At 45.7% G+C, this 25,253-nt stretch overlaps 1 protein-coding gene across 1 annotated transcript in view; it reads left to right on the top strand.

Moving 5' to 3' along the window:
* Window positions 1–25,253, top strand: part of JPH3 (junctophilin 3) — a 1,045,448-nt gene that overhangs the window by 289,255 nt on the left and 730,940 nt on the right. Inside the window, exon 2 of the mRNA XM_069636179.1 lies at window positions 18,992–19,769. Coding sequence (XP_069492280.1) covers window positions 18,992–19,769 — 778 coding nt within the window. The remainder of the gene's footprint in view (window positions 1–18,991; window positions 19,770–25,253) is intronic.

Below are 25,253 nucleotides of genomic sequence, written 5' to 3'. Positions count from 1 at the left end.
TGTATCCTGGGCCTGTCAGTGATCCGGGGAAGCACTCCTTGATGGCCTCGTAGTACTTGATATTCATCAGCTTTCTCTGGAACCCTGCCTGCACACCTGTCTTCCCCATTATGGGCAGAGTGAGAGACATATGCTCCACTTGCTCCCTCTTACCAGGCTTTGATGGTGGCCTGGGGGTTTCAGAGACTTGTGGGTCCCATACACTCTTGAAGATGTGAAAGACATAGGTCTTCCTGGGATCCAACTGGTACAGGTGTTGGATTCAAGTCCAAGGTTGTTGAAATTGCAGATGAAATCTGTCCAGGTCTGTTTTGGGGGACACACTCAGACAACATTCATTAGGGGTCCCCTTAGCAGACACATGTCACCAGATGACTCTCACATTGGACTCTTACTTGTTAGTGTTGGGAGCCTTGAGGTTTTGGAGCTATGATCCAATCAGGTTCTCAGGTCCATGTCATTTTCTTTAAGACGAAGGCCCTATTGCTTTTGCCTAAGGCTCGATGGCCATATCCACCCTACCCCAGGCATTCCTAACCCCACCATGTCCCCAGATGTTGCACTATTGAACATAACACTTACATCTTTCCTGTTGCTTAGCTGATGCAGATAACCTAAAGGCTCTGGCCTTCTCTGACTAAATCCCTAAGGGATTCTCTCTCTCTCCTGATGGCCGACTCCACAGGTTCTCTCCACTCTCTCCTCTCTGACTCTCACTTTCTCTCTCCCACATCCTGTCACTGCCCCTCTCTCTCCCTCTCTACCTCCACTCACGCCCCCTTGATATTACTAGTCTCCTTGTCTTTTCTTAACTCTGTTCCTTCACTTGTCTCACTGCCCCCTCTATCTACACTCCCCTATAGGTCTCATCTCTTCTCTCTCTACACTCTCCTCTCCCTCCCTCTCTCCTGACCCTTCTCTTGCCTCTCTCCCTCAGTTCCCTGGTCTTAACACCATGTCTACTCCCTCGTGCCCTGACCTTTCCAGACTCTCTCCTCCAGTCTCCTCCTACCACCTTCCTCTCTCTACTCTCCACCCTCAACACTGTCTACATTCACTCCCCCACCATGCTACTGCCATCCACTCAGACTGCCATGTTGCTTTTTACAAACTCCCTGTCACTCTCTCTTGTGAGATAGTTTAATATGTACATTTAATAAGGCAGGACTACCCGGAAAGGGATCAGAGGTGCATTGCCTGGTTCCTAGTTACATCCTCTCATGGGTTGCTACGTACGGTAATGGCAGTCACTTGTGAAGGGGTGGATTTTAGGCTTTCCCATCAGACCATTTCCCCGAAGGTTATTGTCGGTAAATAGGAGGCTTTATAACTCGCATGTCAAACGTCCATCACATGATCCCATACTTTTGTCCCACAAGGTTTGTCAGTCACTTGATTTGATTGTTTATAGATATTCAGGACACAATCTGGATATTTTCCCATCATTTTCTCTCTAGCACCTTTTGTTTTTTTGTGTTACTTCTGGCATTGTGTTGGCTATGGTTTCTGGACTCGCAAGTAGTGCCATGTTACTCCACTTATTTTATAGGCCATCAGAGCACTGCTGTGAAACTTAGGATACCGTTGGATTGCATCTACATTATAATGACAGTAAATTGTCGGTTAACTCTCATTATAATGTACATGCAGATATGGTTTAGGCTGTGAAGAAGGTGTTAGACTCCGAAATGCATGGGCAAACAACCACAACTACGTTAAGGCTCTATAGATGGTTCTAGATACAAATGTTTGTTTGAACAAATTACTGATAACCTCACAATCGAAATAGTTATCAAATAAAACGAGATGTTGAAGAAATTTTTCATTAATCTGGTTGAAGGTATATTAGAAATTAGATTGGAGTAATTCAAAGCTCAGGTTGAGCTACAGTGAGAGCACCAGATTTAGCTGGGTTACTCATCCAGCTTCTCTTTTGGAAAAGTTTGCAACACTTGGGTCCGAGTGTCTAAGTACCTATATATAGCCTGGTCGCTCCACGAAAAAGAATACATATCGTACGGAATAATTTGAATATAATATAAAATTCTGAGTAGTGCCCACCTTTCACCGATTTCAGGCCTGATGCTATCCCTGAGCACCGCAAAGGAGCCGATTCCTTGAATGTTATGAAAAGTGTGGACCTTGTTGCATTCCACGTCTGGACTCTCTGCATCCCCTTAAGAACATTCCACAGCACATTTCCTTGACACATGCACTCTTGCAGCAGAGATAGCAGCCCACATGGGAACCTCCATTCCTGCAAGATTCCTAACATGATGACCCGATGGACGCGGATTCCTAGAACAGGCTTCAGACCTTTGGAACTCGAGAAAGTGAACTAGTCTAGCTTTAGGTATCATTTCCTCACGAATCACCCTCATGCTCCCTCAGATACTAACGTTTCTTTCTCGTTCCGTGTTACGCATGATTAATGTGCAACATGGGCCCCTCCTTCCCTGGCCAGTACCTACGAGGTGCAAGGACTTAATGATTGCTACAGCTATACCCAGTGTGGTGTGTGACCCTCCAAAGTGTGTTGCCCCTTTAAGGGAATGTGTCCCCCCTGTGTATTGCCCTTTTAACATGGGCCATGACTCTAAGAAAAGGAGCCCCTGCAGGCTGATATATTTTGCAGGTAGCAGCACCCATCACTTTATACATGCCTGTTACAGCACGTCTCTGACTCGCCCTTGCCCCCCCCAGCACCCACTTTCTTTGCACAGCTGCGGTTACAAACGTTGCAGCCGGACATTAATACCTTTCTCCTATACAGTATGCAGGAATTTGTGAAAAAGAGCTTGAACATATAAATACAGGGTGGGTCAAGCGGTATACATTAATATTCCAGTCATGGGGGCAGAGGGCATCATTTATTTATTTGCATTTTTAAAGTGCTCACACTGTTACAGAATTGTTTTTGTTGTTGCCTATTTATAACGCTCCGGGGATCGAACCTGTGTTGCTTTGTGTCTTCTTGCGTCCAAGGCGAGCACGTTGCCACTGAGCTATCCTCCCAGGACACATTTGCGATTGACATACATTTACTTGCTCGTGCAGGAATGTAAACACACAGGAATACACATTCCGAAAAAAAAAGGTTGAGTAACTGTTACTCAGGTATGGATTGGTGGACAGGAGGCTAGCAAGCCTACGGTGAAAGTGTTAAGGAGCAGGGGCATGGCAGGTAGTGACCGCAAGTGGGTTACAAATGAGCAAAAAGAAGGGTGTCCACTTGGAAGGTTTGCCTTTTGTTGTCTTGCATCAAAACAGGTGTCAGTTTGGTGCCAGTCTTTTGTGGCCTTTGGGTGGAATATCTTCCTGAACATTCTGGAAACCGTGTAAGTGGGAAGGCGGCCATTTTTATTGTTCATACTTTTTGAACCCTGATGTGAGATTTTATATTGTTGTACAAGCGTTCGGCATTCATTTAAATTATAGTAGTTCACACGTATGCAAAGCTATGATGACAGTAAACTGTATTAATTTCAAGTAACTAAGTTCAAGTCGAGGAGGGAAAGTCCTGACCTTTGAATGTAGCACCATGAATTTTATTAATACTGCCCAACTTACTCTTCAGAGGTTCTGGGACAGTCTGTTGGAAATGTTGACACCGTCCACAAAATGTTAGAAGAGTACTTCCATTTATGGGAACAATAAACATGCCCACCTTAGCTTCCGCAAGGCAAGGAAAGGAGGCAAACCCAAAGAATACATAGCTCGAGTGCCCAATTTGTAAATAAATAGATGCCAGGCACAAATATTTAATAGAACGGTTTATCCGAGGCAGGGTGGCACCTTGCCACCCAATGCTTCCCCCCACTCTGTCAACATATTTGGGGTTGCAGCTGCAACTCCTACTGGCTCATTTGCGGAGATGTCGGCTCCACCCATGGCAGGTGTGCCATTTACAAATACCAATCAAAACAGCCTAACATATCTTAGTAAAGTCTTGATATCAGACACCAAATGTTTACCTACTTCTTTAAAACATGTTGAGGCTCATTATGAGTTGCCCGGTATCCCATTGGTAATTCCTGCACGATACTGGGAAACGACTCTACCGTCTCTGCTGCCTGATACATCGGTATTACTGGGATATTACAGGCAGCAGAGACATCAGTAACCCCCCATTCTATGGGTTTTGCCAAATCACTGGTACCATTAGAACCGGTGCCGGTGATCCAGGCATTTATCTGCCGGTAGGGGCCTGATCTCCCGGCAGGTCAGGTCTGTTGTTAGATCAGAGCCCCTACCAGCAGACTTGGAGTTGGCCGGTCCGGAAAGGTGCCAGTATACGTTTTTACCAGCACTTTATTTCCATACTGGCCAACACATAATGAGATCCATATCTCTTTTACCATTTTCCTCTGATTGTATAGGAGGCAAGTGGAACATTTTGACCATGAAAGTTGATCAAAAGTGCTTTCTTCCTGTAGCAAAGTGATGCACGAATGTAGACAAAATCATCACTTAATTGATATGCTTGTCTGTCAAACTCCAACAGCAATATCTTCTTCTATAGGGTGGTACTCAGCACAGCCACTCCGAATCCTGCCCTTCACCCTTGTGGTGAGGTTGGCTGGTGAGTGTCCTGTTGTTTTCTGTCTGTGCTGCGTGCCCTTCATCCTCATCCATCTTACTGGTGACTGCGCAGCACCGATCACAGTCAACTGCCGGGGGTGTCTTTAAGACTCTGTGACTTGGCAGACTGGCTGGCACCTGCATACTGGTGTACCCCTTGCTGGCTCGATACCAGAAGAAAAAGGAGAAATACCCAGCTTCACAATACCAGGCATGTTTCCACTGAGAGCTCCTGCACGCAGAGGTTCAGCAAAACCAGCGTCATACTGGCACCCACACATATACATATGCGTGCTGCAGCAGGGTGGCTGCTGGCTGATCTACTGAGCTGCACCTGCTGCTGCGGCTCCCCGTCTACTGCCTGCACCACATGCCCCAGCCACCCACACTGCTCCGCCAGTGCTATCAGTTATCACAGTAGCAGAGCGACACCAATGTCATGTAAACTGACTAGAGCAATGCTCTGGGAGCCCAGCGCTATCACCCTCAGGCTCCTTGTATCCATCAAACTGGATACTAGCACAGCACTGTCTGTGTGGCTCAAGACTGGTTGGCATTTAAAAAATAAAGTTGTCAGACATCACTTCTTCATTTGGACTGAGTTTGAGACAACAGGTGATGATGATCAGAAATAAGTCCTGGGGCTCTGCCCTGGCAAACACTCCCACAAAATAAGCAGTGCATACTTCTAAAAAAGAAAAGTTGGGTTTGGCAAGCAATGTTTTGGCAAGGCTTTTCAGAACAAAAACATAAACCCTAATGTGACAAATATGTGTTTTTCCACTTGTGGGGGATACTTCCCAAACTGTGAATCATTAAGCCGGGCAAGCGCCCCAAAACAGGTCTCCCATACCTACACAGGAGCCAGAAACCAGGATTTAACAAGAGCATACAAGTCAAGTGGCACAGCAGGTAGAGTGCTCGCTCTGACATCCGTGCAGAGCCGGTGACACAGGTACGAATCCCGGCAGGGCCAAACTCAGCCTTTCATCCTTCCAAGGTCGATAAATGAGCACCACACACTGGGTAAAAGCAGCGCTCGGATACCTGAGGATTCGTAGCGCTATATAAATGCTAAATTATTATTATTATTATTATTAATTATCTTTAAAGATCCTACAAAGTAAAAGGAAGAGGCATGCTATAAAAAAGAACACTTCCAGAATTGTACAAATGATTGTAAAAAGCAGTGAAATTATAACCAGTAAAAAATGAACACTGAATCTCAGTTCCAGATAGTTCCAATGCTTTTTATACTTAGGCAATCCAGAGGTGTCCGAGTGCTACCTAGTCATAGGCACAGTGTCAAGGCCAGCTGTGTTTTGAGCTTCACTTGGGCAATTTGCAGTCAATGGAGTATATGGAGAGAGGGGTTTCTAAACAACATGGCAGCTGTGTGGAGTCCCCACGTTAGTACAGAACAAAAGATCATAACTGTACTCTGCTGGTAAGGGTTAGAAGGGAAAAGTGTTTGCGTGTATTGTGTGATCATTAATGGTGTTGATGTGAATTTGAAGTGCATCATAGGAAAAATTGCAAATGTGCAGCAAACCTAAAACAAGCATTATTTGAGAAATAGATCTCTTTGGTTTGCAAGAGCAAAAGGAACGCAAGACAGTTGAAGACTACATAACATCATTGAGATGGTTGGCTGTTCATCTTTTGGGAATGTACAAGACAAACACATCAGGCACTAATTCACGATCAGGTCTGGGAGCAACACAACTGTACAGGAGAAATGTCCAATTGGAAGTCCCACATTAGTTCAAGTGGTCACTAAAATAATAGAATGTTGAAAAGCAGAATGCTGCTTGTCAAAGAGATGGAAGGCATAGACAGCATTGATCCAACAGGATAGGTTACGGCAGTCAAAAAGGAGACCAGGGGGGCAGGCACAGTGCAACAGAAACAGTTGGGAATAGTTGCTTTCAGTGTGCCAGTACTGGACATCTTGTGGGAGCAAGAGGTTGCCCCGGCGTGTGGTGATTCCTGCTGAAATTGAGACAGGGCAAGTCGCTTTCCAAGATGGTGCTAACATTATGTTGAACAATCAGTGAGTGAAGGAGTGCAGAGTGGGGATTTCCAGAAGGAGCCGGTTCTAAAAGTAAAGCAGGAGATGGCAGAAATAAAAAAAAAAAACAACACATTTCGCTAAGATTAAGGTTAAGGTTTCTGTAACTCTACTGAGATGTTGGTTGTTTTGAGGCGAAGTAGATTCTTTTTGACGATGCAATGTGGGAAATCATTTCAAGGAGGTGAGTCTGAGTTTGACAGAACCTGACATCTGTACACATGAGTATGGAAGGGTTGCCACTGGCAGAACTGGCAAGGCCAACGAGGAGCTTGAATTCGGTGGGCATACTGCCATGGTGAGTGAGAGAGAGCGAGAGAGAGCGAGAGTGTGTGTGTGGGGTTGTGGGTGGATGTGTGTGTGTGTCAGTGGCAAGTGGAATGAATAAATGAAACATAAATCCCCAAACAAATCAATTCACAAACATTAAATGTCAACCCCCTAGTAAGGGCATCTGTCAACAAAAAGAATACAAAATCACCAAAATAATGTGAAAAATATAGATATATATATATATATTTACTGTCGGCAAGTGTACATAATGACTAATACCACATTTCATTTACTAATAAACACATCTACATTCATTTAAAAGATCTTAAAGTCAAGTCGTTGTGTTGAACGTAAATCACAAACTACATTCAGCATTTTCCATTCAAAAGCAAACAAAAGACGAAAGGCAGAGAATCCGAAAAACCAATACATTCTGTCCTCGAGTGTCAAAGGTCATAACAATCCAATAACCCAATCCTAAAATGTCAACGGTCAGGTGAGTACTGATGTCACAAAAAAAAGGCAGGAGCCTCCTGGGTTGAGAAGAACAAACATTTCACAGGATCTTTTTTTGTTGGTCTTTGCCGAGTGCTCTGAAGAAGCCTTTTACTTTTTCCCAAATACTTTATAAGTGTTTCAGACACAAAGCCACATACAGAGCGCGTGCCGCTCATGTTGCCCGGCATGTTCACACATTCGCTCAACTTGGCACTGCCAAGCAGATGCACCCGTCCGCAAGCTACATTCCAAAGACCAGAGCATAAGGAAATACGCAGGAACATCTAAGAGAACGAGATGACAATATTAAACATCATCCACCGTCCACCCACCAGTGCACAAGTGGAGGAGGAGGGGTAGAATCAGAGAGGTCGGGGGTGGGGGAGGGGACAACCACCTGCACACGAATCGGCACATGGCATTTAGCCAGTCCAAGACTCAGATGCCTTCATCTCTAGAAAGTCGAACCAAATCCCGTTATATGTGTCAGTATGTCCCTCCCTCAACTGACCTTCGTTCAAGAGTCACCAGCCCCAAGAAGGTAGACGGCCATGTGCCCACCCTGAGGCTTCTCCTACTTCCCCACTGCTTCCCTCACATTTAGCACGTTTCTGCTCTAAGCATCCACCTCAGCACCTCATGACGCACCTGTAGAGACTCAAACTCAATATAATAATAATAATTTGGCATTTACCCAAGGGATTTATCGAAGGAAGGATGAAAGGCGGAGTTTGGCCCCACCGGGATTCGAACCTGCGTTAACAGACTCTGCACGGATGTCAAGGCGAGTGCCCTACTCGCTGGGCCACTTGACCGGCTATAGCAAACACAGCCCCAATGTCTAGGTCCGCACACAGACCAAGGACTAGTTTCTTGGATGCCTGCCTTGAAAAACCGGTCACCTTCTGACAGCCCCGCATTAGCATGAGGCAGGGGCGTTGCTAGGGGGGGGCTAAGGGGGCTATAGCCCCTGGTCTTTTGGTTGTAGCCCCGGATAGAATCTCAGGAGCTACAGCCAAAAGACTAGCTAGCCCCCCAGTCCCAACAGTTCCGACATCAGCGTAGCCCCGGGTCTTTTCCAGACCTAGCAACTCCCCTGGCATGAGGTGTTGCACGGTAGCAGCATTCACTCGACACCTTTATTCTGGCCTTCTACCTTTAAAGCAGGGTTGGGGGGCAGAATTACAGGAGATAGTGACAACATGTAGGTAAGTCATGCATGGTATAGCAGCTCTGATGCCTTTGAGGTCATGAGGAGACACAAACCAAACATTCGATTGCATCGGGGATGGATTGAACCCTTAAATGTGTGATAATGAACGATGCTTCATTTTAAGTGAACGAGTCGAGGGCATCCATGTGTCAGCCAAAAGGTATAAGAAGTTTGGGCGACTTTCGGGTTCAGTGGTGCCCACAAAGACTGAAACGGTTGGATCTGCACTGATGATCCGCCGAAGCAGGACAAGGAAACAAACGCTGGAGCACTGGGGAACGGATTGGGGTGGAGGGGGAGGGTAGGAACAGGGTGGAAAAAGAAGAAAAAAGGTTGACTTGCAGGTGGGCTGTTGCGTCAGTGTCAAACTTGCACAACATGTGTTCATGGCGCTAAGTTCAGTGGGGCTGTAGAGTAGAAATGAAATTAGAAGTGAAGATTGTGAAGTTTGCAACCAAGGGAGAATATTAGGGATGAGAAGATAACCGTAGGTTAGTCCTTTTATTTGCAAGAAAGCAGGTGTGCTGTCTCATTGATTGGCACTGCCCAGTAACTGTTGACTGTGCTTTGTCTAGTACGAGAATTCAGAATATAGAAGTTATGATATGATATTTATAATGTGCTTAATACCCAGAGGTTTCTAAGCACATAGCTAGGGATGGAACCTGTGGTGCTCCGTGTGGTCTTGCTTCCAAGGCGAGCGCGTTGCCTCTGAGCTATCCTCCCTCTAACGCGAGCACATCCAGCAACATTTAGAGCTAGCTTCTGAGCTCAGTGGGTGTGCTGCGCCTCCAGGCTCCTTTCTATTGTTTAACGTAGTCATCACTACAGCTCAAGCGTGCCTTGATATCTGCACGCCTTGTATGTTCTACGGAGAACCCAATTTAGGAAGTAAATGCATCTGCCGTGCCAGCAGGAATAGCTTCCCATGCCTGGCTTCATCTTGGCTTCTATGCTGCCCATCTTGTGATGGGTGTCCAAACCAGCCCTGGAATCTCCCTTCATATATGTCCTTTAAAGAGGTGTATGTGCTCTCCCTCATGCTCCCTAATCTGGGCCCCCCGCGTACCGTGTTTGGGCACACCTCTGTCTCCAGCAGGCGCTTCTGCTGCCCCACAGGGTCGACTCTGGCTTATTGTTGAAACTGTAGCCTCTTTCTGTAGAGACTCGAGGGACTGGCGCTGGTCACAGGAAAACAATGCATGCGGGTTACAGGCTATTGGACATACTTCTTACCTTCTCTTGCTCCTTCTCCCCATTGGCTGGATTGAAGCATTGACCCCTACTGGAAGTACCTCTTTCAGAGTTACTCTTCTCCTAAAAATCTGTTGTCAGGTTTTCAGTCTCCCCTCATTGATTTGCTTCAATAATAATTAGAATGTATTCATCAAGTGCACACTATAGACTCATTTACCTCGGGTTTATTAACAGGTTTGTATTATTAACAATCACAGAATACTCATTTCATTGACTTCAAACTATGAGCCATCTCTACCAAATTTCCATCTATTACCTGTTGTTTATATAGCGCCTTAAGCCAAAGCACTTTACATGGAACACATTTACATACATTTATCATCCCAACCGAAGTTGGTGCTCATTTATTGACTTTGGAAGGATGGAAGGCTCAGTTGGCCTTGCCGTGATTCAAACCTGCAACCTGCAGATCATACATAGATTTCAGCAGCAAGCGCTCAACCCACTGAGCTATCTTACCGGTTATATGCCTACACCTCTGCAGCCGGTGCCCAATCCATTGGCGCTGATGTCCCGAAGTGGGAGCGTTCCTTGGCCGTGCTTAGAAAAGCTCATACTGATATGGAAAGTCCTCTCCTAGGGCTGGGAGGAGTAGATGTTGGCCCAGTCCCAACTGATACCACTTGTGCCTTCTGTCTACCTGACTCCATAGGAGGCTCCTATGTTTTCAGCCTACCTTTGGGCTATAGCAAGAAAAGCTGATGTCTGCACCTTCGCCTGCATCAGAGTGACTGTGGTTTGACTTTCGCTGAATACGATTTTGGTTTCTGCGGTCTTTGCTCCCATATGGCATTATACTAATGTTTAGCAGGCATGCAGTGTGTGCTTTCATTGAGAGCGGTCTGCCAGAACTTCTCTGGAAGATAATTTAATCAGGGAGGGACCAAGCTGGACAATAGCTGTGGGCCAAACTTGCATTTCTAGCTCTTCGACCTACCCATTCTAGGGAGGATAGCTCAGCGGCACCGTGCTCACCTTGGAAGCAAGACGACACGGTGCAACACAGGTTTGATCCCCGGGTCCGCTCTTAGAAACCTCTGGATATTAAGCTTGTTATAAATAACCTATCATAGCATATCATAAGCAGGTAGATGGCACTGGCTGAGTGGGCTTGATGTGAACCCCAGTAATACCAGGTAACAAGGAGTGAGTATCAGAGAGCAACACCCACCTCTCCACATGCCACGCTTATCGTTCTCTTTGATTGAAGCAGGATCAAATTATCATCAAATCCTCTTTAAACTACCATTTTGAGTAACTAAAATAAGGTCTCCTCTCAAAGTGGCTAACAATGAGATGTCTACTTTGGGGAATGGCTCCATAGTCTCTGAGGGTAGCTGACAGGTTGTGCCTCTGGCACATGGCAATCCTGCATGCCACAAGTCTGAATCCTGCCAGGGCTAACTCGGCCCATGATCATTCCCAGACTGATACAGTGGGCAGGAACCACAGCTATTACTACAGTGTATAGGCCCAGAGGAGTCGGATGTGAAGCACTATTCCAATCCTGCTCGTGTTGCCATGGCTGCTTGCTGCTTCTCATCTCCTGGCTTCGGCAGTGGTGGCATTGCGGCGGGGCGGGGTCTAGTTTTGTCGCTGGCCATGTGAACTGGCATATTCAACATACATGGGGCCTGCAACTGTCGGCTCTCCAACGTTTTGCACCACACTCCTCTCTGCCCTAGGGAGCATAGTCAGTGGTGAAGTGGCGTATACGTTGCATGCTAAGTCAGACCCCTTGTATAAGGGAATCCTTAGTTCAGGTACCGCTGCTGCTCCAATGAACACACACAATAAGTGAATACCACTGAAATACACGAATGGCATGGCATTGTGTGGACATCATGAATGCTACTGGCACAGGGGGATATGGCAATTTGTCAACAGTTACTCTTCGAGAGAGCATGGGACCCAGGGAGCTTCCTGAGACCAGGGTCAGAAATTGCCTGTTTCAGGATACATGTTGCTTGGAAGATGTTGCCCTCATTGCCTTGGCAACACACTTACACGAAGGACTCTAGCGTCGATACTGGTCCGAATCAATAGCACAGCACGTGTATCGATCTGTAGGATGCCGCAAGGAGTTGAACTGCGCTAACTCAACGTCATTGGCGGGAAAGGCCAAGTGGCCAGATCTTTGCTGATCCATTGTTTTGCACGCTTGGAATTGGGAAGGTGTGCCATCAGTCAGTGTCCTGACCCGTTCTGCATCCATCCATCCCTGCTTTGAAGAGCACTAATGAGAGCAGCTGCCAGTTAACGCTGTTCTCTGAGTCTTCTCTCCCGGAAGGTGCTCGCTTGGAAGGTAGAGCATGCTCTTTGAATGTATAAGCGGATTGCCTGCTGCTGTACCTGCAACACAAGGATTTGTCTTAATTCGCGTTTTCTGGAGTTCCATTCCTACGGTATGCCTACTAGAGCCAGAGGGAACATGCTGTAATGACTGCTTAGTTCACCCAGACATGACACACTGTAAACCCTGCATCTTTTTAGAATGTGTGTAGTTCAGCCAAGCCAGAAATGACATTCTGTAAATTCAGCACTTGTATAGATGGTTCTTAGTTCAGGGTGACATGGCATACTGTAAACACTACACTATGTGTGTCATATGTCTAGTGCAGTCAGACAGGATATATTGTAAACATTGACTTTTTTTAGAGTGTGCTTAGTTCGTGAAGGCACAACATACCCTAAACACTGCACCTTTTTCAGAACATCTGTAGTTCAGCCAGACACAATATACTGTAAACACTAAACCTTTTGTAAAGTGTGCTTAGTTCAGCAAGACATGATATATTGAAAACACTGTGCTTTTTTAAAGAATGTGCTTAGCTTAGTCAGAGAAACACCCCTCTCGTGTGCTTACGCCTCTTACTGTAAACACTCCGCCCCTGATTCATGGTAAAACGCAGATTTGCGCGCCATTCTGCCCGAAAAACTCCATACTTCAAACAGGGATTTTCGTGCAGAATGGCGCGCAAATCTGCGTTTTACGCGGAGATAATTCCATGAATCAGGGGCTCCATGTTTTAAGTTATGGGCGTAATTTGGCCGTACACAACATACTGTAAGCACTGCACTATTTTTTGAATGCACACCACGTACTGTAAGCACTGCGTTGTTTTCAAAATGTGCTTAGTTCTGACAGCCACAGTCTACATTTGAACCCTCTGCAGGTGCAGCAGCCAATCAGGTTGCTCCAAACCCAGGCTGAATCTACTGATGCAAGCCCGGGTTCGGAGTAACCCGAGTGGTCGCCGCAGTCGGAACTGCTATGTACCCTCCTCCCCTGTTTCCCACACTGTAATCCAGCCCACTCAGTCATTTTACTCCCCTTTCCCCCTTTTTACACCCTCAGACCACCCCCAAATCTGATTACCTTCCTATTCAGGGCTCCTTCGCCCGGGCTGCACAGCTCCCCGATGAAACCATGACTCCAAGCTGAGCCCCGCCTTCCATTTCCATGGCAACACTGCCTGACACTCCCCAGATGCTGCTGCACACGAAGCAGCACGGGCAAGTTTTTTTTTTTGGGTATTGCTATCAGCACCTGGAGGGTTTGCCTCGGGTTCCTAATAGAAATAATCCCACGTTCTGCGGGCTACTCCGGCCTGGTAATGGCCCTGGGGCCTGGCGTTACAGCCCTTGCTTCCCTTGTCCCTGTAATTGTGCCGCGGGCCATTACTGGCTGGTGTAGCCCGTAGAACGCTGGATTATTGCTATAGTAAAAACTGCAGTATTTTTAGAATGTGCTTAGTGCAGACCGATACAATACAGTGAATGCTGCAATAGTTATATACAAAATGGATCTGTCCTCAGGAAACATTGATAAAAGTATCTTTTTTTCTGTGGATTTGGTGGAGTTCACTATCCACTGTGTCTTCACCCAGGATTTATCCTATGATATTTTTATTTTCCTGCCTGGTCGTTTTGTTGCCAAAGAAAGGAAAGGGCAACTCTTTCCCAAGGAATCTGGCAAACCACAAAACTGCTAATGGGATCTGTTAGCTGTCAGGTGAATTTGTCTTGCATCATTGTCGGAATTGCCCATAAAGACTGCTTCATTTATAGGTTTAGAATGGGGGAATATCCATGATAAAGGTACACACAATACCGTGGAGCCCTGGAGACCTCCAAAGGGCAGTACTTCCAGTTCTGAGCATGGTGGCCATTTCATACTCTGGCTGCTTCTTCTAAGAAATACTGAAACCATTCCATGGTGGACGAAGAGACGCATGCTTGTTCCTTCAGAAGATCTGTCGTGGCAGTCTACCATACTAAAAGTCACTCATGCAGCTAACAACATGAGCAGATACACAATTTCACACGCCATGAGCAGTTCAATGTGTTCCACACTCAAGTGAAGGCCGTTTGATCCCACGGTGACGGGAGAATCCTAATAACAAGAAGCAAAGGAGTGAAGAGATATCTACTGAAATTGTTCTCCGCCTGTTTTTTCTAACGGTTTTGTGATTTAAGGAAAGTTGTTTTGGGATAGTGTTTAGACAAATACATTGGGGATTGAAAGTCATCTTTTAACCTCTGGTTGGGACAGGTCTGAAAGCCTACTGCTTGGGGGCTGGGGGGTAAGGCAAACGTTTCAGATTAGAATTAATAAAACAACAAATCAAAAACCCTTGGGAACTGTGTGTGTGGAAAAGGTTTTGGGTGTAGAACACATATCACGTGTGACTCTTGTACAACCATAGGCGAGGAATGATCTAAACATTGCAGACGCTCTTGATGTTGTGAGATGGAAGGGGCCACGTGCGGTTGTGTGGGGTTAAGATGAGGTCTACACTTGCCCGGCACTCTTGACAATGAAGAAGAGGCAAACGAATGTCTTCGGCTGAAAGGATGCAATACTGTGGTCCACGTTGACCTCTAGCCTTCCATTCTAGACACAGGATGTTGTAATGCTCCAAATGTCTCGTGAAGCCATTGCCATGGTGTGATTTGAGAAGTTAGCTCCGGGGCCTTTTTACAGCGTGAAACTGCATGCGCATGATGGAGTGCGTGCAGTGAGTGACTTGCGCTAGTAGAAGGTCAGTTTGTGGGGCCGCAGTTCAAGTTCCTATTGCAGAGGTGACAGTGAAAGCAGACTCTCCATACTCGAGAACTGCCCTCCAAAGGTGTCAACAGCCTCAGATCTCAAACAGGAGTGGGAAAGGCAGCCAACTTTGACTACTATTCCAGTGCCCACCAAAGCGTAGAGACATCTCACAAGATCGGATGTAATCCTAGTATCCGCTCATGTGCAGGGGACGCAATAACAACCATGGCACATATGGGCCTCTTTACGAGGCTGGCGGTAAGACAACAACGGCGCCACTATCGCTACCGGCAGTGTTGCTACCGTACCACCATACTAGGAGTTTTGCTCGCGGGTGCCCTTGCAGCCACCAGGTCTGACCTGGTGGCCGTACCGACACCCGCGAGCAGAACAGGATGGTAGCACTGGTACCGTTATTAACGGTACCATAACGGTACCAGTGCTGCCACCCTCCCCATTCCCATTCAGCCCTATCGGGCCGAATGGGGAGCCCCTTATTACCGGCACCCGCAAATTGGCAATTACCGGGTCCGCCAAACTCGGCATGACCCGATAATTGCCCATTCGAGGGAGTCAGAAAAAAATGGATACTGGTGGCAGCCATGCCTGTGCTACAGGCACGGCTACCGCCAGCCTCGTAATGAGGCACAATAGAACAAAAATGGGATCCAAACAGTTGGATACCCCTGCAAACCTATATGCTGGTGGTAAACATCCAGTCAAAGTTCAATGCAGTAGAAGTAATGAAACTCAATAGAAACCGACCCTGTGTCATAACAAATAAAAAAGTACAAATGCTTCAGGAGAGTTCCATTTTTCTTAAATTATTTTTATATTGAAATGTTAGCTCGACATGTTAAAGAAAGAAGTTTCCCTCATCCTACTAACATTTGCAATGTTAACTCTCTTAGGAACTGTCGGATCTTACTGGGATTACCATTAGAGATGGGTATGGATTCATGACCTGTAATGATTTGTCCTCATTATCTTTTAACACTGTGTAATCTTCAAGTAATGCGCCCAGATACCCTTGGGTTAGGTGTGCTATATAAATAATAAATAAATAAATAAATAAATAAAATAGGGCCGGACAATAGCAACCAGAGTGAGTGGACTATCTGAATAATGTTAGTTATTGGGATGGCAGCTGAGGAAAGGAGCTTGAGTATCCCTCGGGCTTCCTAATATTGACTATTAAACTAGCAGGGAAGCCGAATCGTGAATATAGCCAAGAATTCCAAAGTGAATAATTACATTTTCACCTAAGGATTAATAATCTAATATGAGACCTTCCTCGCATTTGATGGAATATGCATGAATACAAGCAGAGGATCAAGGAAGGTCCCATGGCTACGGCTGTACTCGGGGTCAGTGCTACACTGAGGCGATGCTCATTGGCTAACTATTGTGTCAACAGGAGAGGCGCATCCGGTGACATCATTCTGGCCCTAAACACATCCGGTCTCGCCCTTTCATATGGGAAGTGTGGGGGCACCCACATTGGTTTCTGCTTGCGGTTGCAGGCGCCTTTCCCCAACCTTCACTGGATTACTTCAGATGATCTCATATTCGGAGTAAAGTTTTTTTTAACAATGATAGGGCTCTTCCTATGTTAAATCAGCTGAGAATGCAGCATTGAGCATTAGTTTGCTCAGGGTCCAGCTTGACTGGCCTGCAGGGCAACAGGACAATGGCCTAAGCGAGGCCCAGCAGGGCAGTGTGGGCCAGTGGATTGATCCAAGTGGGCAGGTTTGATAAGTTACGTCCCCATGCAGCTAGTAGTTTGACCAGTGTTACTGAACAAATATGCCTTAAAATACACATTTTGCAAAATATAAATCCCTCTTGGGTACTACTCAATAAGTTCATAAAAAAGGAATACATCGCCATTCGCGACTCGAGGGCACTTTTTTATTGTGCCAATCCTATTTTATGCCCCAGACCGGCCTTGCTCAAAGTCCAAACACATTTATTCATTTTTGTTATTAACGGGTTTCATTAAAATGTAGGTTTATCCAATGTGATAGATTGTATTGAATAATAATGAACTGTCATTATTTCGTGGGTGGAAAAAGTGGGAGATGTGATATGGGTGATATGAGTGTGCTATGCTGTTTTCAAGCAGTTAAAATCACACTGGCCATGATCAGCCGCACACCGAGACTGGAGACCTCGCTAAATCGGTGAGTCAACCATGTTGCTGTCTCCACTAATGTATATGCTTTCATCAGGACAGGAACTAAGTTGGAATGTATCATAATATTTCGGATTGAGGATGTATTGCACGAAGTATCCATGAAGAGGGAGAAATTGAAAGACAGTGGGCCTCATTACACGTTTGGTGGTATCCTGCCGGTAAATCCAGTGGGATACCACCAAATGAAATTACCGTTACTGGCACTTGGTCTGTTGGAATTGCTGGCACATTACAAGTGGCACTAAGGGTAGTTACTCCCCATTCCATGGAGTCTCATTGGACTCCATTAGGGGATTTTCCAATATTACCAGCAATTACCAGCGGTAATACTGGCAATATCTGCTGGTGGGGTGTCGAACTTACATGCATTCCGTCCACCCCACTGGCAAACTTGGAGTGTGGCGGTGCAGATACGTGCCGGTCAACGGAATTACTGGCAATATAATTACGCAACGGCAAACTCCTAATGAGGCCCAAGTGTCTTCTAAAATAAAAGGCAGACCAGTCGTCTGTGTGAAAAATGGGTCCCAGCTTCATCAGACTTATTAGATGGAGATAAAATACAGAAATACAGCTTTCTCTCCTCTTATACTATGCAAAGAAAATAGTTTTCTATTTTTGTGCAAGGGTCTGGTGTCAATCTTTTCCTGATCACCGAGTGGTGAAACTTTGAGGACAGTTCACACTTTGGTTTGTGTGTGGCCTCTGCATATCCTGAGGTGGAGTTTGTGTTGCTCTTTATTTTGAGAGATTGGCACCTTCTCAGTCCCTGCACATGCCCTCCACCTGGCAAGTCCAGGAGTTCAGAGATAAAAGCTTGCGCCACCTATGCCAAGCAGTGATAACCAGTGCTGGCTTTACACCTTAGTGGGGTGTCTCATCTTTGATTGAGAATCTAGAGGGTCTCCACATCTAGGTGACGGGATAGCTCGGGGGCAACATGTTTGTCTTAGAAGCCAGACAACGCAGCGCGACACAGGTTTGAATCCCCATCCAGCGCTTAGAAATCAATTCTCTGGTATTAAGCGCATTATTAAAGAACAATTATTATATATTTAGGTGAAGTTGGTGAGTTGTTGTGTCCTCCCCGTAAAGCCTGACATGATGTCGAGCCGCTTCTTATGCTCAAGTCCTGTTTTATATCTCAGATCGTCTGGACTCACCCTGCGGACGAACCGTTAGTCCAGAGTTATACATATTTCCTGTCAACTCCCTTTGCCATCTATGTTTGGGATTTGGAAGGGAACCGGAAGTCTGCCTAATTTTAGCCCTCAGAGGTCATTCTCATATCTGGTTCTTCTATGGAGTGAGACATATGTATGCCTGGGGTATCCAGTTAAAATTTCGAATGCACAATTTCAAATGCATTAATGTCGAAAAAAAAAATGTCAACATTTTTTTTCCAATATATATTTTCTTATTTTATAGGTTTTTTGCGTTTAGTTAGTAAAAAAAGGGTCAATAAAAAAAAAACCTGGGGGTTGGGGGGAACCATCCCATTAAAAAAAAAAAAACATTCGACTTTTTTTTCTCCACATTTTTCAATCGACGACATTAAGGCATTCAAAATTATTACATTCGAAAATGTCACTATAAACCTATGCCTGGGACTGCTAAAGGATGAGAACATACCAAAAGGGGTCATACTTGTCAATGTAGATTCAAAAAACCAAATATGTGTGCTAATAGGCGTGTGAGCCCAGTGCTTTGGGTCAGATGTTTTCTACAAGTTCCATATTCTGAGGTTCAAAGTGAATGTGACAAATGATTTTCAGAAATATGTCAATACTTAAGTCTATTCTCTGATTCATGAAGAATAACTCAAAATTGTGGTTTTGTCTTTCATAGGCACCTACCAGGGCCAATGGGTTGGCGGCATCAGGCAAGGATATGGAGTTCGCCAGAGTGTACCCTACGGAATTGCAGCGGTTATACGGTCTCCCCTGAGGACATCACTAAACTCCCTACGCAGTGAGCACACCAACGGCACAGCACTCCATCCAGATGCCACCTCCACCACTGTAGGGAGCCCTTCTGTGTCCAGGGGAGGGTTTGTCCTGATGGCTCACAGTGACGCTGAAATACTGAAGAGTAAAAAGAAAGGGCTCTTCCGTAGGTCAATCCTGAGTGGCCTCAAGTTACGCAAGTCCGAGTCCAAAAGTTCGCTAGCGAGTCAGAGGAGCAAGCAGAGTTCCTTCCGCAGTGAGGCGGGCCTGAGCACTGTCAGCTCCACTGCGAGCGACATCAACTCCACCATTAGTCTCGGGGAAGGCGAGACCGAGCTCTCTGTTATTGAGGATGACATAGATGCCACCACCACTGAGATTTACCTGGGGGAGTGGAAAAACGACAAGCGATCTGGCTTTGGGGTGAGTCAGCGTTCAGATGGACTCAAGTACGAGGGGGAATGGGCCTGCAACAAGCGGCAAGGCTATGGATGCATGACCTTTCCGGATGGAACCAAGGAGGAAGGGAAGTACAAGCAGAATGTCCTCGTGAGCGGGAAGAGAAAGAACCTGATCCCACTAAGGGCCAGCAAGATCCGGGAGAAGGTGGACCGGTCTGTGGAGGCGGCCGAGAGGGCAGCCAACATTGCCAAGCAGAAAGCAGAAATTGCGGCTTCCAGGTAAGACTTGAAGGGCAGCTCCTGGGTAAATGTCATTTTCTGCTGAGCATCAACCTGGAAGTGATTCCGCAGGCTTCCAGGCCATGCAAAGTAGGCTGGCTCTCTGCCCTGTCCTAACGATTCCTGTCCCAGCGACAGAATCAGAGATGCGCCTGTGACCTGGCATGCATTGCAGTGTTCTAATTAGTGGCACGGTGTATGGCTTTTCCCCCTCCCCCTCAGCCACTCACGCGCCCTTAGCGCATTCAGCAGCTCTCTCCTCATCTGTGATATTGCATTGATCGCTCAGCCGCACACATTTCGAGGCAGCAAAGAGTATGTTGCATAGGACATTGCAGTGCAAAAATACTTTATCAATTTGCAGACGGTTTTGGCGCCCATGTTCTTGCCGTATCAACCCTCAAATATCACAGAAGAGCACCAATATCATCGCCCATACTCTATAACGGGTAAACCCATCTGACATAGCTGCACCATCTTCACAGAAACCACATATCTGCACTGTTGATGAATATTACTCTCAAGTAGCTCCGGTCATCTAAGAAAGGCGGGAATAAATACAGCTCTTGCATGATCCAAAGCAGTGCCAATCAGCATTCAGCATTTGACCCCTGAAGTGGCTCTACCACTTTGGCAGATACGGGGCGCCAGTCTATTGTATCCTAAACCACTGTCCCTCATATCCGACATGACAGAGCATGACAGTCTACTCTTACAGACAGTCTACAGAATCTAAAGTCATCTCTCATATACCCCCAGGACATGCCAGTCTTCTCGCCCATTCGTAGACCATTCCTCCTCTCTCTCCTACCACCATGGCGCTCCCAAAGCATATCACCCACCACAGAGACGCTCGAGTCATGTTTTCTTCCTCGGCCCATTTCAATTCTTTTACCTACCGCAGAGACATGCCAATCCTCGTGTTGACCCAGGGACACACTAATCCTCTCCTCTCTTACAGAGATACTTTAATACTCTCTACTTCCCCTGTGATCCCCCCCAATTCTGAACCTTCACTGGAGATACTGAAATACTCTCTCAGCTATCCAATTCTTGGTTCTGGGATATGCCCATACTCTTACTGACTCTAGCGATACCCTAGTGTTCTCAACTACTGCAGCAATACTCCATCTTCTCACCTACTGCAGGAATACTGCCATGCTCTCAACTACCCAAGAGATACTCCATACTCCAATCCTATATTCTCAGGAATACTGAACACCCATATAATCCCAGACAAATTTAACACTCTCACCTGTGCAGCAGACACCCCAATCATTTTGCCTAGCCCAGGGATACTTCAATTCACTCTTTACTTAGAGAAATTGCCCTCTTTTACTCCCTAGTGACACATCGATCACCTTTCAAGCTCCAGTAAATCCCCTCTACTCCCCCACAATACTCCAACATCCCATCAACCACTTTGTTCCCCAATCATCATAACTATTGCACACAGGAGAGACACTTCAATACCCCCATCTACCCCAGGGCTACTTTCTTACTCTCCCACACCCAATGTACATGCATAGTCTCTCATCCACCCTGCCATTACTGCAATCCTTACACCAAGTGGAAAGGCTATCTCATTCCTCACACATATCTAGGGATACTTGGCATTTATGGTTATTTCGGCATGCTCGGAGGTTAAGGTAATGTTGCCCTTGCTGTCTGAGGAGGAATCGGTTATTATCACTAATATCTGAGCAATGGAAAGCAGAATAAACAGTCATTATTTTAAAATACTGGATTTTTATGTGACTGAAAATCTGGGTTGATCTTAACCACCACTAAAATCAGTGCTTCATCTTATGTTGTGATTGTCAGCCATGCTTTTGTTTTCTATTTACTAAATCGGTGCAATGGCATGTAATATTGTGGATTTATGTATATTTCAATTTCATGTTTAATGTCTATTAACTAAGCAGTGGATTAAATGTTTTACTCATTTCATTTTTATGGAACAGTACGAGTTGTAATTTAATAATATTGCTGTTTATGTTTTCGGATTGTTTATGTGTGAAATAAACATAATCGATTGATTGATTGGTGTACTTCATTAATATCATCCTCCGCAAGGTTTTGAATTCCTCTCCCGACCACATTTAGATACCAATCAATTCAATCCTACCCTCATGCCCAATAGATGCTTCACTCAGCTCAAGGGTACACTCCAGTTCTGACACCAACTGCAGATACAGCCAAATGGTCCAAACCCTTTCCCTAACGAGATATTCCAATGTAATCTTATGCTCTAGAGATATGCAAATCCTCTAACCAAATGCAAAGACAATACCCTAGCATAATCCCCCTTCTCCCCCATTCCATTCATCTCGAAATGCAAGCCCTAACCTCACTCTTTGGCCCCCTTCTCAGCCAAAGTCAAATTCTCCCGTCTCTCATGTGCTTCTTCCCAGGGCTCCTCTATTGAACAAGTCTTTCAGACTTTAACCTGGCTCTCTGCTCCCCTTTTGATCACCACTATCACTCTCCTACATTTATCTATTCTACTCTTACCCCCAACCATGGATCGCCCCCGGGATATTAACGGCATCTTCATAGGTGACACAAGGTCCATACATCCGCTCTTCTCCCCACCTACAAGAATGTGCTCCTCTCCTTCAAAATAGCTCTTGACTCTTCCAAATCTACCTGCTTCACCAATCTAATTACTAATCTTGAATCTCACCCCAGAAAACTCTCCTCCACTCTTGAAGCCATGTTGGCTCCTACTCACCCTTGTATCATCTCTTCGTCCCTATTTGCTAATGACTTTGCCCACTGCTTCCCATTAAAAATGTAATAAATTTTAGACACCATCACCTCCCTCCTACCATTTTCTCCCCCAATACTTTCACCCAATCACCCATATCCACAACCTCTTGCTTCTTCCTACAACATCCCTCCTTGAATACACACCCACCCTAAGGAATGCCAATCCATCCTGTGCCCCATTGACCTGTTTTCCCCCCAAACAGGCAAAGAACCTGCGCCCTTGCCAGCTTTCACCTCTCCTCTCTCTTCAACAAATCTCTTTCTCTAAGAATCTTCTCAGCCTGCTGCAAAGTAGCAACGGTCCTACTAAAAAGCCCTATGCTGACCCAATAATCCTGCCAACTATTGGCCCGTGTCTCTCTTATCTCATTATCAGGCACTTTAAAACTACTACCATGGTGATTTGGCTGACTATAAAAGCATATTAACAAAACATAACACAATACACCTATTCTAGAATCCTTGAACGACTCATCTTAAATAGGATATCAATGTACCTGCACACACATTACTTCTGGAAACCATATAATGTGTTTTTTTGTAGCTACCATTCTATGGAATCAATCCTCGGTCATGTTTCTAAATGTCTGACCTCTGTTCAACCTTGTGAACTACTCTTGCTCCTAATTCTACTGGATCTCTCAAATACCATAGTGGGCTGCTCCTCTCTCCTTCAAACTCTTGCTGACCTTGGAATCCAGGTCACTGCTCTTCACTGCGTTGCCTCCTGTCTTTCTCATTCCTCCTTTGCCATCTCCTAAAACACAGCCCCCTCTGACGAAACTTCCCTCGCCGTTGGCATGCCAGAAGGATCTATCCTTTGCCCCTTACTACTCATCCGCTCCGCCTTCTTGATCGGTTTACTAATCTATGCCTTTGCAATCTCCTACCATCTTTGTATGGATGGCACAAGCATCTCCTCTTCCCCTACTTTTACTACTGTTCTCTATGCTCGCATTTCTGCTTGTCTCTCTGTGATTCGTCACTGGATTTCACGTTGTTGTCTTATGCGTAACTTCTTCGAAACCAAAGACTCTACCTACTGCTTCCAATACAACTCCTCTCCTTTCTGTGTCTATTTAATGTCCACCTGACTAACTCCCTCTCCGCTAAGCATGCATCCTGGGAGTTCTTTTCGTTAGCGAACTTATCCTCCACCACTTTATTAATTTTACTTCATCTGCACCCAGAGTTAACCCACTCAAAATTAGGAACATCCACCAACTCCTCACTTACAACTCCACCAAAACCCTTACATCAACCTTGATACGCAACCACCATGACTATCGTGCCCGCCTTCTCCTTGGCTTGCCCAACTACTGCTTCTCCCAACTGGACAAAAATCTCATATTTACCACTCATACCCTCTACAGTCTTTACCGTTCGTCTCCCACCTCTAAACACCTCCTCATTGCTGGTTCTCGATGCATGAAAACAACAATCCCTCTTTGAACTCCTTCTACTTGTTTTGAAATCCCTGAATGACCTTGCAGCCACTTAACAAGTTAGCAGTATCTCCCCCTAGTCCCATCTGCAAACCTTCAGCTTTAGCGCACACCCCATTTCTGTGCTCGCCACCAACCCTGTGCTTCCTCTCGCTCCCCTCCCTCCACCACAGGTTCTCCGTTCCTCCCAGGGGTTACAAACACTACTAGTATCCAGCCCAGCAAATCTGCACTAAAGCTCCACCTCCTTAACTAGAAAAGGTCACCTTCTACTTACTGTCACATTACTCCCCTTCTCTGACTGTTCTACAATTATTTCAGTTGTACATACTACTCAGTGTGTGTATATATACTCAGTCTCCTTGGACTACTGCCTGCCATGTGCCAGTACTGTCCCCAGTTTCGGCACCATGTATTTCCATTCATCCCCTGGTTAGTTGTTCACTACCTTTCCCACTGTTGTATGACAGAAATACTCTATCCTTTCCACCAACCCGGGTGATGCACTTATCCTCTCACCGATCCCAAAAAAACTCACAGTCCATGTGGACAGTTTATTCATTTCCAATGAAATGGATATTACGGTACTGTAATATACCCGAGTCATATGGCAGTCCTCGAGAAACATGGAGGCTGCTGTTGCAGTGAAGCGGCAATCTGGTATTGTGAATGCAAAGTGTACCAGGCTCAAGAGCTTTGCGTGGCTATTGTGCAGCTAGCGATAAGGCGCAACCTGTATTCTAAGTTAAGGCTGTGTGCTCTTCCTCTGGCCACTTGAGATCAGAAATGGAATCCCTCTTATTCCGGACTTTGGAATTAGCAGGCCCGTAAATAGCGCCTTCCCCATTCCCATTGAGCCCTACAAGGGCTCAATGGGAATGGGGAATGGTTGGTGCAATGGGGACCTACCGATCCCGCCAGGGTCGGACTAGACCGCATTGCACCACACCGGACTAGGTCCCGTTATTGGAGGCAGTCATGGCGCAAATAGCGCCATGACTACCTCCAATCTCGTAATGACCCCCTTTGTCTTTGCAAACCAAGCTAAGACGACTTTAGCCAATGTGTTGTTATTTTATTCATTGTATACAAGCCTTAGAAATACATAGCTCATCCCTATATATATATATCATCAATAATTGACTCACTCACACAATGCTCTTTTATTGTGTCACCGTTTTCCATTCTTTAGCTCTACAATTTGTATCAGTGGAATACATTTTTCTTGCCTACAAAAGATGATCGAATGAAGATAAAGGGTAACGTG

The sequence above is a fragment of the Ambystoma mexicanum genome, chromosome 1q (assembly GCF_040938575.1).
Source record: "Ambystoma mexicanum isolate Mex_15411 chromosome 1q, UKY_AmexF1_1, whole genome shotgun sequence".
NCBI lineage: Eukaryota > Metazoa > Chordata > Amphibia > Caudata > Ambystomatidae > Ambystoma > Ambystoma mexicanum.
The sequence above is the reverse complement of the archived record's forward strand: the minus strand, read 5'-3'. Positions and strand labels throughout refer to the sequence as shown.